At 38.1% G+C, this 14,518-nt stretch overlaps 1 protein-coding gene across 3 annotated transcripts in view; it reads left to right on the top strand.

Annotated features, from left to right (window-relative positions):
• AKT3 (AKT serine/threonine kinase 3) overlaps positions 1-14,518 on the top strand; it is a 164,581-nt gene that overhangs the window by 82,848 nt on the left and 67,215 nt on the right. For all 3 annotated transcript variants that reach the window (XM_076334214.1, XM_076334212.1, XM_076334213.1), the window contains exons 3-4: positions 337-462; positions 13,095-13,206. In XM_076334214.1, coding sequence (XP_076190329.1) covers positions 337-462; positions 13,095-13,206 — 238 coding nt within the window. The remainder of the gene's footprint in view (positions 1-336; positions 463-13,094; positions 13,207-14,518) is intronic.

The following is a 14,518-nucleotide window of genomic DNA, read 5'->3' as shown; positions in this document are numbered from 1 at the left end:
TCAAGCCATAGTGCTTACTTTTTCCTGCAGCAAATTTCGAACTGTTTATAGGTGTAAAGATGTAGGATTTTGAAGAGTATAGTGTGATAAAATTTACAATTACAGATTATTACTATACAGTGCTTGTAGCTTCTTATTCCAGAAGCATCATTTTATAGTCCAGGCTTACCATTGCAATTCCATTTTCTCTTCTTTTGGAGGGAGTTACGGTTTCCTCTGTAAATTGAAAATGTCTGAAAAGATTTTGGTATAATTAATGTTAGACACTGATAATATGTTTTTTAATATCAATGTTTTTTCTACAGTACTAATGAACATTTTTTTTTTCTTCTTTAGGAGAATATATAAAAAACTGGCGGCCAAGATATTTCCTGCTAAAGACAGATGGCTCTTTCATAGGCTATAAGGAGAAGCCCCAGGATGTGGATCTGCCATATCCACTCAACAACTTTTCAGTGGCAAGTACGTATTTCCAATATTTATTATTCTCTCGGCATATTGACAAAATATCTGCTGCATATTGCTTCACGTGTAGTTCAGAATTTATTGGTAACACTGGAAGTTTGATGCCATGTGTCAGACTAGTGCACCACTAATCTTATGTCCAGCTCTACAAGATATCTTTACAAGAGCATTGAAGATTTTACCTTGGGGTTTTTTTTGAATATTTTTGGAAGTCTAAGTTCTCATTTTTGTGTGTGTGTGTCTGAAGTGTCTGTAACTAACAATAACATTTGACAAATGATTGCTGTAAGAAGAAAATTCCTGGAAAGCTTACCTTCATTCAGATCATTGACCTCTTTTCCCTTTTTCAGTAGTATCTCTGAATTCACTTGAAAACTCAAATTAATTAGAAAATTATCTAGACTGTCAAATGACACAAAATCATGCTAAATTATTTTTCTCTTGGATAATCAGGTAATCAGCTCTCCAGCCTGGTTAATCAGTAATTTCAAGCAATCAGACAATTTGCATATATTAGCAAAGCTACAAAGTGTGTATCTGTTGGATAGAGTGAAGACATTCTGATTTCTTGTTTTCCAAGAACGTTTCTAAAAGATGAATCTGTAGGTTTTTTGATCTGGTAAAGTGAGATTGGTAGAAGCATGTTTCTGAACAGAAATGAAAGTATTTGAGGAGCAAAACTAAAGGGGGCAAAAAAATCTCCCTGAGTATGAGTTGTGGATATCATAGCTAGAAACTTTCAAAGGAACACTAGAAAATTTACCCAATTTCTTTCAAAATTGTATTAGTGTACTGCAATACAATAAATGTCGGTGTTTAGTTTTATAGAGGAGTATTGGAGCCACAAGAGCATGTGTACTTAGGGAAGGGGTTCCCTTTATCTGCATTGCTGAAGATGGAACAAATGCTACTGAGACTGAATTTACCTATTTTCTTGATAAAATTGTTCTTGAGATTGACTCAGCCTTTGTATATGAAGTAATTTGGGTATTTTATTTGGTAAGAAAATAATCTCGTGCTCCAAGCCCATGTCTTGTCCAACAACTAGAGGAGGAAAACTTCGCATATCCTGATTGTGGCAGAAGTCTTACAAATGATATTGAGCGTGCAAGGCCTCTAATAATATTAGAGGCTCATTTCGCCTTGTTGCTATTCAGCATAAAAAGCAGTGATGTCTTTAAGTTGTTCATATGAGTAGGAATTGACTAGATCATAGGCCGTTACTCCTTAGTTATTGCTCTGAATATCCTAACCTACTCATTTATAGCAGTTAGTAGTTTCCTAGGTACTTTTTCCCCAGTGCGCAGCAGAAACAATTGTAGAACTAAAGTAGGGGTTTTTGTCCTGCTTTACCACGTTCTTCATTGCATATCTAGTCTTCCTTTGCTGCAGCAACTAGAAGGATGATCCAAATGGTAGTTCTGCTAAGCGAAGAAATGTATAATTAGCAATTAATTCCAGTGTGTTGATACTGGTGGGGCTTTTTTTTTTTTTTTGATACCCAAAGGTCATCTTATGTAATTCTGATACTAGAATGCTGCCCCTGAACTTTGGCTTGATGGAAATTGGAAGATTTCATATTGTTTTCCAAAATGACACCATCACCACCACTACTCTGCCCCCCCCCCCCCCCCCCAAAAAATAAAAAAAAAAAAGTCCTCTCTGCAACTAGCAAGCCGCATAGGTCTGATTCTTAGGCAATGTAAGCTAAAGGAACAGGCACGCAATATTAGAAGAAATACAGTTTCGGTAAGCAAGATGAGTTTTTCTGTTTTCTGGCAGGAAAAGGAGTAATTTAATCAGAAATGATTGCTGATCACTGCAAGTATAGGGAGATTTTTCCCTCATAAAAAGAATCCCATAAAATTAAGTGAAGTACCTATGTAGAATTCACAGGATGAAAAGCAAAACAGTATGGTATTACACTCTAAATTGCAAGGGACTGTAAGTTTTTTGTCAGCTATTTTATCTGTCTGAAGATGAGATTGTCAGTAGGGCAAACAAACAAACAGAATTGCTATATGAATGAATCAGATCTCATGGGCAGTACCTGGTAAATGTCAAGAATTGGTCTCACGGCCTCTGATCCAAGAGTTCCTGAGCTGCTGCAGTAGGTTTGTGGCCACAAGCACTGCAACATATTTTTCCTGTAATAGTGAAGTACGTTTTTCATAAATTACTAGCCAGGCAGATGGAGTGTGAGATCACTGTTAATACCATCTTGATTAGGTTGGCAGGGACTTAAAGATATGTCTTTACAGTCCTATCTTCATGTAATCTTTGTAGCTATCTGTAAAATGAGAGTGTGGTCTCAGTCTACTTTTTGCTCTCCAAATGATAGACATCTTTGGCTCTTGCTTACAGCTTGTTATTTAGGCAGAAAAGGCCAAGGCTGTGGTATTATTTTCGTAGTTCTGTTGGAGTTGAACATTGGAAAGTTTGCACAGCTCTGCTTTGTGTGATACTTGTTCTGTAGTTTAAAACTTTTATATCCAGCTCTGTCAAACTAGTTACTTCCATCATATGGATATTTTCCCACCAGTGTGTGCTGCTTTCTACTCCTGCGACACCAGCTTTACTTTTGCAAAAGGCCCTTTCCCAGGCATAGCATCATTTTCCCTAGAGTGGCTCCCTGATTTCTTCTAAGATAACTTTAAAGTCCCGCACCTGAGCGTTACTCTCTCCCTGTTCTTTTGTCGTCCGCGTACTCTGTTGGGAATGACAGGAAGGCCAGAGAGAATGAAGTTATTTTACATACTGCTAACAGTGCTTCCAGTGCTAAATATGTCTTTGTTAATAAATCCTTTCTCATCGGGTGGTGTTTTGTCATAGGATGGAGTGTTCAGAGGCCATCCCTTTTCCTTGGGGTGATCTGGGAGGAAGTGTGGGGGGAAGGCATTGGGAAGCGCGTGTATAAACAGGTAGATGCTTTACGTAGAGAGGGAGAGCCTGAGGCAGCGCACGCACGCTTGAGCCCCTTGCCAGCCGCCCAAAATGCGGGGGAACCACGTGGGCCTGAAATGGAGGTGAAGGATCTCTCTTCCTTGGAGCGTAAGTATGTCCCTGAAGGTGAAACAGAGTTGACTGAAGGGTATGACAGAGTGGGGCTGGATGGAGCTGAGCCCCGGGGAAGGATGCAGGACTGGCCCCACAAGTGTCCTGAACAGGGGCTTCACTTTGCCTCCCCGTGGCCGCTGCTCTCCCGCCTTTGGGCATATGCGAAAGGCGGCAATGAGCACCCTGCCCTGCATCTGCAGAGCTGCCGCAAGGTTGCAGGGGTGAACAAATCAGCCAGATCTGGTGACGCTGGATAGTGTGTAGGAATCACTCTGGTTTCTCTCCTGTGGAGCCAGCTTATTTTACACCAAACAGAGCTTTCTTTTTTTAACATGGGAGTTGAGAGAGCTGCGTATTTGAAGTATGCTTTTAGTTCCTTAATGCTTGTGCCCTGATGCTTAGACTCACAAAAAGTTGTGCCGTGGTATCTAACCATACGCTTAAAGATAAACGAAGGCGATGTAATTACATTGGTGGGAAATTCATTGTGGAATCTTAAAACTGGTTGAAACTGGTTTTCAGAGGTAGATTGAGAAGTGTGAGCTTACTTGAATTGCCTGGTTCAAAATCAGTTCAGCTCTTTTCAGGTAGAGACAAGCAGTTGCAAGTAATCAAGCTATTGTAGCTTAAAGAGATACTCTTGGTTGACTGAGTCACAGTAACTGAGTGGGTGTGCATTCCTAGCGCACTTCAACTGCAAAATAAAATATGTTAATGTAAATTGCTTTTGCTTAGGCATTTATGCAGTCAGAACCAGTTTAAAAATAATTTGGATTCAATTGGTATAACTTCTCTGTACAGGCGGGGGCCTGAAAAAAATGTCCCAGCTTTTAAAACTCCATTATGCTTCTTTGGAACAAAACTAGTACTCTGGGTGACAGGATGTATATCCTCAGTGGCCCCCCCCAAAACCAACATGGCCTCACGCTGTTTTTAGCTGGTCCAGTGTTGTGTAAGTAGAATCAACAGTGCTTTGTGTAAACCGCTTTGGTCTTTGATCGTCATCATTATTAGGTAAGGCAGAGTGGAGAAGAATTCTACTTCAGTTCTACTTAAGAAGCATTTGTGGCTTTACTGATTAAAAAAATACTTCTCACATATGCAATATATGTAGGTAATCACACAGCACATTTGGGATGAGGTATCTCTAAGAATTGGCCCTTTGCCTTCATTTTGATGTTTACATGGGGAATAGTAGGGAAGAGCTGTATACCCTTCACAGTAGCCTTTGAGCTTTGGCCAAAAATGATGTCATCTGGAATTTCTTTCCTATCTTGAAAGATAGTGCTTTCTAAGCACCCTGTGGTACAGCTACCCTTTTTCTTGTCTTTGAAAAGAAAAAGTGAATTTTAGTTATTGTGAGAATATTTTAACCTTTTATAACCTTTCCTTTATTTTATTTTTTTCCTCTGCAGAAATGGTTATCGATGAACCTTGGCTATTCTAAATGGAGAAGCTGTGCTACTTTTTCCTAGTCTTAATCTTTCAGTGGGCCAGAGATAAGGTTTTATTATTTTGGGGATTTAAAAATCTTCAAAACATGAAAATTGAAAGGTTTCAGGGGAATGATGTTAGGGCTATAAAGAATTCTGAAGACTCTCTCTAAAGAAATGGGTAGGAAAATATATGTATGTTTTAAGTGAGATTCAATTATGCATCAAAATACTTTGTCATTAGACATGACCTTGTGTGCAACTCCACAATTAACTTTTCAATGAGATTTAAGTTTAAAGTCCCATTTTTTTTTTAATTGTCACAACACTGAACGACATGAACCCAGAGATAAGCATGTAACTAGATACTTATAATTACAGTGTAGATTTCATTCCAAAATAATAATGGTGCAATTGAATAAATAATATTCATTCAACACTGAAAATACTTGTGGGGAGAAAAAGGCAATGAATATGTAATGTACTGCAAATGCATCTATGGAAGTTTGAACTCAAATCTAATGTGTATAACCAATATTACTGTCTGTGCTGGATGGGGAAATGTTTAGTTTTCTGGAAAATTGGACCAGTAATTTTCTTTGGGAGGCTTTCATGTTACTTTATGAATGGTTTCTAGGTGGTATAGTTGGTATTCTGTCATTGACTTAGAAGTTTGGATTCAGTTGTTGGCTTGGGTCATGAATGAAAATGAGTTCCTTGGTCTCATCCTTCCATTTTAATGGACAGTGCTTTCTCAGACACCAGTATAGCATACTGTAATTTCCAATTATCTCTAAATAGGGCCTGGTATGAGCATGGCAGGTCAAAGTTTATAGCCAGGTCTGAGAGTTTTTATGCTGGTGTGATGCACCCAGTTGTATAAATAAAATCGGGGTGTTTGCATGAAAGAGAAGGATGTATAATTTTGCTGTCTTCCGTGAAAACAAACTAACCCCCAGGCAAAACCCAACAATAACATGCAGGAATCTCCTATTTTCATTCTCCCTCTTTGCATGAAGGGGCAAATGGCAAACTAGTTGTAGTGACAGAGACACATGGATGCTACTTCAGTACTTTTTGGAGTATTGGAAATAAAAGACTTTTCAACATGATGAAGTGCTTCAAGGATGATCTTTTTAAGCTTCAAAGAATATAATTAAGTTTTTTGTGTTTATTATGCAGTCGTATATGTTGTTGTATCATCAAAGCACATATAAGTACTTGTCATGAGCCAAGCCCCACAGAAGTGGGATTTCTACCCATACAGAAAAGAAAGTCAGTCCCTGCTCCAAAATACTAAAATTCCAAATATAAAACAAGGGACAGCAGATGGATGCAAACAGATGGGGGGAGTACGAGAAAACAATGAGACAGTATTAGCCTGTAGTACAGGCAGTGGTCTCAGCACATCAACAGCTAATCCATTGTCAAGGTTAGATTTTTACTCTCTTCTCCCTTCTTTTCTCTCTCCCTCCTTCCCTCCCTCCTGTTTTTTAAGACATTGTGAAGGAGAGTTTTAAGGAGGATTTAAAAGAGAACCAGTATGGCAAACAGAGAAATTAGAAATGCTTTTGAGAAATGGTGCTGAAGTTGGAACAGTAGAAGGATGGGTGGCATTTTGATACTGAATAAAAAGCAATACCAAGGATGAGGGTAGGCTGTGGGGACAGACCATGTTGAAAAGCTACCTATATTTGATGTGATAGAGCTGGGTAAGAAATGAGGAATGCAAAGAGAAGAGTGATACGGTCAAAGGGACAATGGAGAAAAATGATCTGTTCAACAGTTTTGGGGATGACATTTTTAGGGGAAAACTGCGTTTGTTGGGACCAAAGAAGGGACATTAAATTGTTCACATAAATCTCTATGTGACCAACCTTATTTTTAGGGTCATACTCCCCATAGATAAAATGTAGTGAGAAAGGACAGAGCCTTTTGGAAAGCCTCAGAAAAGTAGGTTTTCTGTAGGGAGTAGGTAAACAAGTGGGAGAATCGAGAGAGGACCAAGCTAATGGTGTGTGTGGGGGTGTGTGTATACACGTATATTTGTACATATATGTAAAAGCCATGGCTTTTCATATGTATATGAGCAAAAGTATGTGTATCTGTCTCACTGTTATGAAAATGGTGTATTAGTTCTGCTACCTGTCTACTGCTTGTCTAACAAAAAAGGTCATCAGAGAAAAGTGTGGATTTGGAGTGCAGAGTAGCAGTAATGAAAAAAGGTATTTGTAAGCAGTGTGTTCATTAAATTTTGACATGAGAAAGAAAAAATGGGAGTAGCAACTGAATAGGCAAAGGTTGGGACAAAAGTGTTTATCTTGTGAAGGAAAGACCAAGAGAAGAATAAGAAATCAAGGTTAAATTGTAATGCAAATGGATAGATACATAGATAGATATCTGTATATAGATACCTGTATATAGATAGCACTCTCTGTATGTATGTAAAAGTGCATATATTCTAAACAATGCAAGCGGTGGCTTGATACTATTTCTTTTATATCGTATGATAATCACAGGAAGTTATCTTTTGTGCTAAAACTCAGTCTGTATTAGAACTAATTTCTCAAATATGCAACCTTCTGTTCATTTTTAGTGCAATTTTTTATGGCTGCTTGTATGTTTAGTATTCTTGTCTAGCCATATCAACAAATTCTGCTGAAGTTGAAAGCTTCCATATATGAAATAATAAAATGGTATTAGTGTTCTTTCTATTTTTCATGCTGAATGAATGTATTTAGGAAAAGAACACTGGTGATTATATGGTTAAAGTTATAGAATTCAAACTTTAAACTTTTTAATAAAATCTGAACAGATGATCTGTGCTTTTTTTTTTTGGAACTGGCAGGTTTCAGGCCCTCTAATTGGCTTCCCAGCTTTGCAGAGTAATTACAGCTTCAAGCAAACTTTGTCATCTGTGGTTCAGAATGGTGTAAAGTAAACAGAGCGTTTTGAAATACAGTTTGTAGTTAGAGTTGCTCAGGAGAGTTTAACTAGCATAACTACTTAATTTAGATAGTAGCAGTTATTTGAAAAAGATAGTCTAACATTTTAGAATTGTCAGATTGTTTGTGGATATGGAGATGAAAGTTAACCTCTGTTATGTACCTGACTTCTTTTTTTGTTTTAAAAAGAGAAGTTCAATACTTGAGAAACATCCATTGCATTTCTTTATACTGGTTTTATTTCATTTTTTCAATTTTCTGTATAGATCCAAAAATGGCCAAACAAGTGCTACAGACTTGTTGGAACAGAGTTGTCAGTTTCTGTTACTGATTTTGTATTTTGCTGTTCTCCCCCCAAGGTTTTTCATCCCCTCTAATATTAAAGGGGAAAATTCTCACGACCGTTGTTTAATCCCAGCAAGACAGAAAGCTTTAGGATTAAAATGTGTAATTCCAAGTTGTAGATGGCTAGCATACAAGAACACAAAGTTGAGTCTGTCTGTTTACTGGCTTACTCATCTTTCTGAATGATAATTTAGACTTCCAACTGTTTTGAGTTGAGATTCAGCCCTTTAATTACATATGTTTATGTATAGTAGCAAACTTGAAGACATTATGGTAGAGTGTTCTCTACTCTTGGTAATGACCCAACTATCACTTGAGCGTTCGGAGCCAGCTCTCAGTAGCCAGTTTCACTCGTTCTTCTGTGCTTTTGTAGTTTCCAAACTATTCTCTCTGTCTAAAACTACTACGGTTTTTCCAGTAATTAGTAGGAAAATATTTTGGTAATTAGCAGTAACTGTGTATTACAGCACTTATTCATCTTAATAGATTATTTTTTTTCCTAGCTGTAGGTGAAAGACATTCACAAACAAGTTTTTATTCATGTTGCAATCATGACAGGAATGTTGTTTATCCCATACATTTGTATACAGCAGCACATGAAGCATGTGGGTGTACTAAATATCAGCAGACTTCAGTTACTTTTATCTACTTGAGAAGGATGGGTAGCACACGACTTTTAGAAATATATTGGTCTTCCACTTCTTTCTGAAACTCTTTTTGCTTCAGAAGGGAAGGATACAAACATATTCAATTTTAACCTTCCACAGGGAAATTAAATCTTTAGCCGCTTTTAACAGAATATTAAAATACCTCATTAAGTTTTGCTAGATTTTATTTTTCAGTAGCATCCTTCAGTGATAGTGAAATGGCATTTTTGGTTTTTTATGTTTTCAGCGCCATTTTCAATTGCTAAGGTATTTTTTATTACCTTTAATTGATTTAGTTAATCATCTGTAATGAAAACTCAGAGACTAAATACTCTTTGGTAGTTACAGAGCTTAGTATATGCATCCATATGTTTTGTTCTTGTTAATAATGCACATCATCACTTTGAGGACTGTCTGAAAAAATTAATACAGATAGTACCAATAATACATCTATATAGTAGATACAGATTTACATAATGTACATACTAATATATATAATATATTTATTATACTATATATAGTATACTATATATAGGTAAATACCATATTATAGATAGCATTTGGACATAGGCAGGCTTAATTCTGTTAGTTCCAATTTTTGCGTGCTTGAGTTTGCAAATTTAAATTAATGCCATTTTAATGTATGCCTTTTTGTATGTATTTGCAATCAGAAAATGAATAGTGAAATTCAAAATCTTCAGCTCCATTACAGGCACTGGAGAGGATGTGCTTTTTAATTGGTGCAGACCTTTCTGCAGGTTTGACTCTGTACCTTTTTGCCTTCAGATTGTCCTAACAGTCACCTCACTTTTCTGTCCCTGTCAGCTTCTTTTACCTTCCTTCTCCTAAAGTAGCCACTCTAGTTTAGCTATACTCTAGCTATCCCCCAAGGTTTTCTTACACAGGTTCCGGTCTTTTTACTGTCCCATTTCCACTCTTCTCCCTTTATTCCCTGGTCTTTTGTTCCTGACATCTCTTCTGTAAGTAACTTGCTGTGTGCCATCTTCCCGTATTGGATTTTGCCTCAACGAGGTAGTTTCTTTTTCATATTGCTGAGGAATAGGATGAGGCATTACGAATATGGGAGAAAGAGCTTTCCATTTAGCAGGTGTAGAGGCAGGAGATAGCTGTAGCCTCTGGATGATACTCAGTGCATAGATTTTCAATGATTTTATGCTTTAGTAATTGTTATTGTAATTTTTTACCCTCCTCCCACTGCACTCTTATCCCTCCCACATGTAGTGTGGCCAGATGTCTTACATTTTCACAGGAATACTAAAAGGATATCAAAGGTCTTGGTTTGCCAGGTTTTAAGTCTCGTCTCCAAAAAGTAGTATTTTCCAGCAGCGTGCAGCTTTAGGCAGACACCCAGCAAAGAAAATTTCAGCCCACATGATTGAAGTGTGATAGGATTAAACATGAGAGGATGGTTTCGTCAGGAGTAAGATGAGAAAATCTTAGAGCAGACAATGCTTCTAGTCTCTTCTGTTATGAAGGTAGCCCGAAACATTCCTTAGAGCTACAGCTGAGGAATTTAAGAAAACAAATAGCCTGTTAACCATAGCCTCACCGTCATCATGATCATAACTTGGACTTCAGTGATGTCCCTGAAGATGGGGGTTTCTTTGATCTCATGAGTAGTATTTGCACCCACCTACAGGCCTGGTTAAGTATCCTAAGTGGCTCTACTTCATCATGCTCCCCAAGTTCCCGTCACCTGCTTCTGTCCCCCTTGTTTCTCTTCCAGCTTTTGTGTTAAATTCCCTCTTCCTGTGTCCATCCTTCTGTAGCTCTTTCCTCTCAATGTTGAGGATGGCTCTCATCCCATCCAAGACCTAGCTAAGTTTATAAAAGCAGTGAGGTTGGATTACTGTTTCTCTTTTGAGTCTCCACATTGTATGCAGGTTTGTTAAATGTCATGTCATCTCCTTGACCAGTGAGCAGTCTGACTTACATAATAATTTATAGATGTATGGTGAATATGTGGGTTTGTGTGTCAAGGAATGCACACCTGCGTAGTGCAATATTTACTTTATTCCTCTTTCGTTTCTTATACATGTGTCTGTCAAGCTTCTGAGGTGTTCTGCTAAGCTGCAGAAAAAAATCCTGTTGACGGACATACCCACTTCCACTCTCTTTGCTTTTTCAAATAAAAAAATGGCAGTATGCATGAAAGTTCTTAAATCAAGGCGTCCTCACAAAGACCCCCCTAATATCAGTTCTTTCACGCCTGTATTAAGGATGGTCCAGTACAAGTAAGTCTGCTGATATTTGCTGTGGCTTTATATCATGGGGATAGAGGCCATTTCTTAGATAATCGTGTCCCAAATTGTTTAGGTGTTCAGGCATACAAATCAATGTCTTGAACTAAGGCTTTAAGCTTGTTACGAGCTAGTAATATTAAAGAGAATTGCTTTAATGTATTTTCAGTATGCAGCTGCATTTCACAAGGTCAGCTGTGAGTATGCATTTTGTACAATTAACACCGGCAACAAAGGCATAAGAGAGAAAGCAAAAGCAGGGTCGAGAGTACCTATGTATGTTGGGTGTTTAGAAATTTGCTGGGTCTGATGCAGTTCCTTGGAGAATATTTAAAACGCATTCCTGTAAAATTGTGGATGATAGTTGAGGTTTCAGCACCCTAAATTTGTGAAGACAAAATACGTCAAGCCAATATAATTTATTTATGTGAAAGACTAGCATGCCTTGTGAAGTGGTACATGTCATATAACATGACTTTTCTAAAGCTTTGGCTTTAGCTGGAATAAATAAAATGTAATTCACCAAGAATAAGTGCAAGGTTTTATGCTAAAGAATAGTCAACTACCTCAGTAAAAGGTGTGGGTCAACTGGTAGGTGGTAGCTCTACCAAAAGGAAGTTACAGCGGATCATAAGTGAACAGGAGTTCTGTCACCATATTCATTATTGATTGATTTGTGAACCTGATAAATCATTTTAGATCACACATTTGATCTGGATCAGCTTTGAACGTCCAGAACATGAGATGTGATGTTTGTATCTATTTCGTGGTAGCTGCAGGAAAACAAATGACACTTTTGACAGAGTAACCTTAACTTCACAAAAATGTTTAAATATATTTGCATGAATAAAGAGTTCTAATAGGTCAGTGTTTTGCAGATGGAATGTTTAGTGCAGTATGCTACATCACGAAATCTAATACACAGTCTCATTGAACCATTGCCTGAATTACCAGTGTTGTGGTCTTGTGACAAAGGAGTAATAGGCAGTCTACTGTATGTCTAGAATTGTGTGAAAAGGAAGATCTTGGATCTGAAAGCACAACCTGCGAGAACAGATTGGTTGAACTGATTTCGGCCAGAGAAGACTGGAGAGAGATAAACTAGTGTTCAAATGTCTATAAAGGATAGCTGCTGAGAAGATAAAAGAAACTAGTCAATAGGGCAAGAAACAATATGCTTAAATTATAGGAACAGTTGCATTAAATGCTAGGAAAAATATTGCAACTACAAAAAGAATTGATTTCCTTATAGTTGGATGGAATAGTTTGCTTACAGAGGTTTTGAAATTACTACTTTTCGGGGACTGTAGAAAGAGTTTAGAGAAATAGTTATGAGAAATAGCGTAGGTAGACCTGATTCTGCCCTGGGGCACAGAGAGAACTAGATGATTTCCTGGGGCAGCCCCGCTGGGGGTGTGTGTGGGGTTATTCTATATTTAATAATCAGACTAGTTTCAACATCTGAATTTTCTCGGATAGGGTAGTTTACAATAAATCTGATCCTGAAGTGACAGTAGCATGGGTAATTGTGGCATGGGTACCACTGAAGGGAAAGTGTCATATTCCTCCTGCCAGGTACAGATGGAAAAATGTGCCTGTGGCTACTGCTGTTACCTTGGCATACTAGAGCAATCCGGGATCTAATACTCTTCTTACCCTCATAACACAGACCTAGTTTGCAAATGGAGATCGCACCCTTTATAATGGGCAACAATACAAGTTCCGTCGGTTCCTCTGACTGCTTTCTTCACCTTATGATTATTACCTGCTACCTTTTGTTCAAGCCCATGGCTATATTGCCATTCTGTATTTCCTTATACGTGCTGGATACATGCTGGATAGGTATACATAAGCTATATGTATTTTATCTAAGTAATTTTATTTGCTTTTCACCCATTAACTGGCAATGTATAAATGAGGCAATGTCGTGTATTTCTCTAGAATGTCAACTAATGAAAACAGAGCGACCAAAGCCGAACACGTTCATTATCAGATGTCTTCAGTGGACCACTGTCATAGAGAGGACGTTCCACGTAGACACTCCGGAGGAACGGTGAGGGTTTTATTTTTGTTTTGCTTTCCGTGTTCTTTATGCAGAAGCCTCGGCACAGTCTCTGCTGGGACTGCACAGCGATCAGCACTTGGAACTGTGACATTCTGAGCACATCTGAACAGTTATTTGAAGAATTTATAAGTCAGCTTCTGTAAAATACTATCTGAGCTCATAGCTAGTGTAAGAGTTGCCTGCAAGTAGGTGGCATGAGTGTGTTCAAATAAGCCAAAACTTTGTCATGATATGTCTCTGAAGTGTTAAATTTTGAACAATAGAAGCCTGCATTGAAGTATTTTCCAGCCTCACTGTCTTAAATTTTCCTCTTACTCCTCCTAATATGCTCCTTTTTTTGGCACAGAAAGCAGTATGTTTGTTATAATTTATTTTATGTTTGCTTATTGTTTTTTCTTGTTTCAGTAAACATACACAAACTCTTCTGAATTAACTTTTGTAATGCACTAAAAGCATGTAGGAGATAGGGGATGGTGTACCTTGCTAAAATGTTCTATACTGTGTCTCTGGTTAGATGCACCGAGTCTTCCCACTGTGGGCATCCGTCCTGTTGAGACTAGTACTATGATTTGGCTTTATTCATATTGTTTGTATCAATAAATAACCAATGACTTTGCTTTTTCTGTTGTTTCTCTTTCATTAGTATATTCACGTAGTGGTTTTTTGGTTTTGGGTTTTTTTTTTTTTTAATTCTACCTTGGTGCTGTTTCTCCGCCCTATCTTTCTTCTGCGTATGCAGCGTAGTACCTTGTATTGCATTCAGTAATACCACCAGACTCCTCCCGTATCCCTTCCTGGCTGAGCAAAAAGCAGCAGGTACTGCACTAGGTGTGGGGCTGTGGCGTGCTGATGGGCCAACTGGTGTATCTATGCCAGTTAGCCAGCATGCAGAATAGCCATGGGCTCAGCTGCCCCTGCTTGTCCCTCCACGGAAAGCCTCATCTGGGCCTGCCCCTCCATGCAGCCACTGGTTTTTATGACACTTGTAGGAATTTAATTATCTTCGAGGGCCTCTTTCTCAGGGGAATTTGAAATTGGCCAACAAGTTGAGTTTTAAGAGGAGACAGACAAAGAGCTGAACACACGGCGTGGTTTAATAACTCTTTCTTACTTTCTGTGAAAAGGTCTCGCAGGGAGGGGGAATACCAAAAAGTCTCTTAAAATAGCAAGTTATTGTCAGATAGTATCAGATAGGAGATGGCATTCTATGCTCTGAGCTGTATTACACCTGGAGCAAGTGTTTTCGAGTTTTCACTATTAAAATATTTACAAAATCAGACACTGGTAATTCTTGAAATTA

Source organism: Aptenodytes patagonicus, chromosome 3 (genome assembly GCF_965638725.1).
Source record: "Aptenodytes patagonicus chromosome 3, bAptPat1.pri.cur, whole genome shotgun sequence".
Taxonomy (NCBI): domain Eukaryota; kingdom Metazoa; phylum Chordata; class Aves; order Sphenisciformes; family Spheniscidae; genus Aptenodytes; species Aptenodytes patagonicus.
This window is presented reverse-complemented; position numbering and strand designations above follow the sequence as displayed.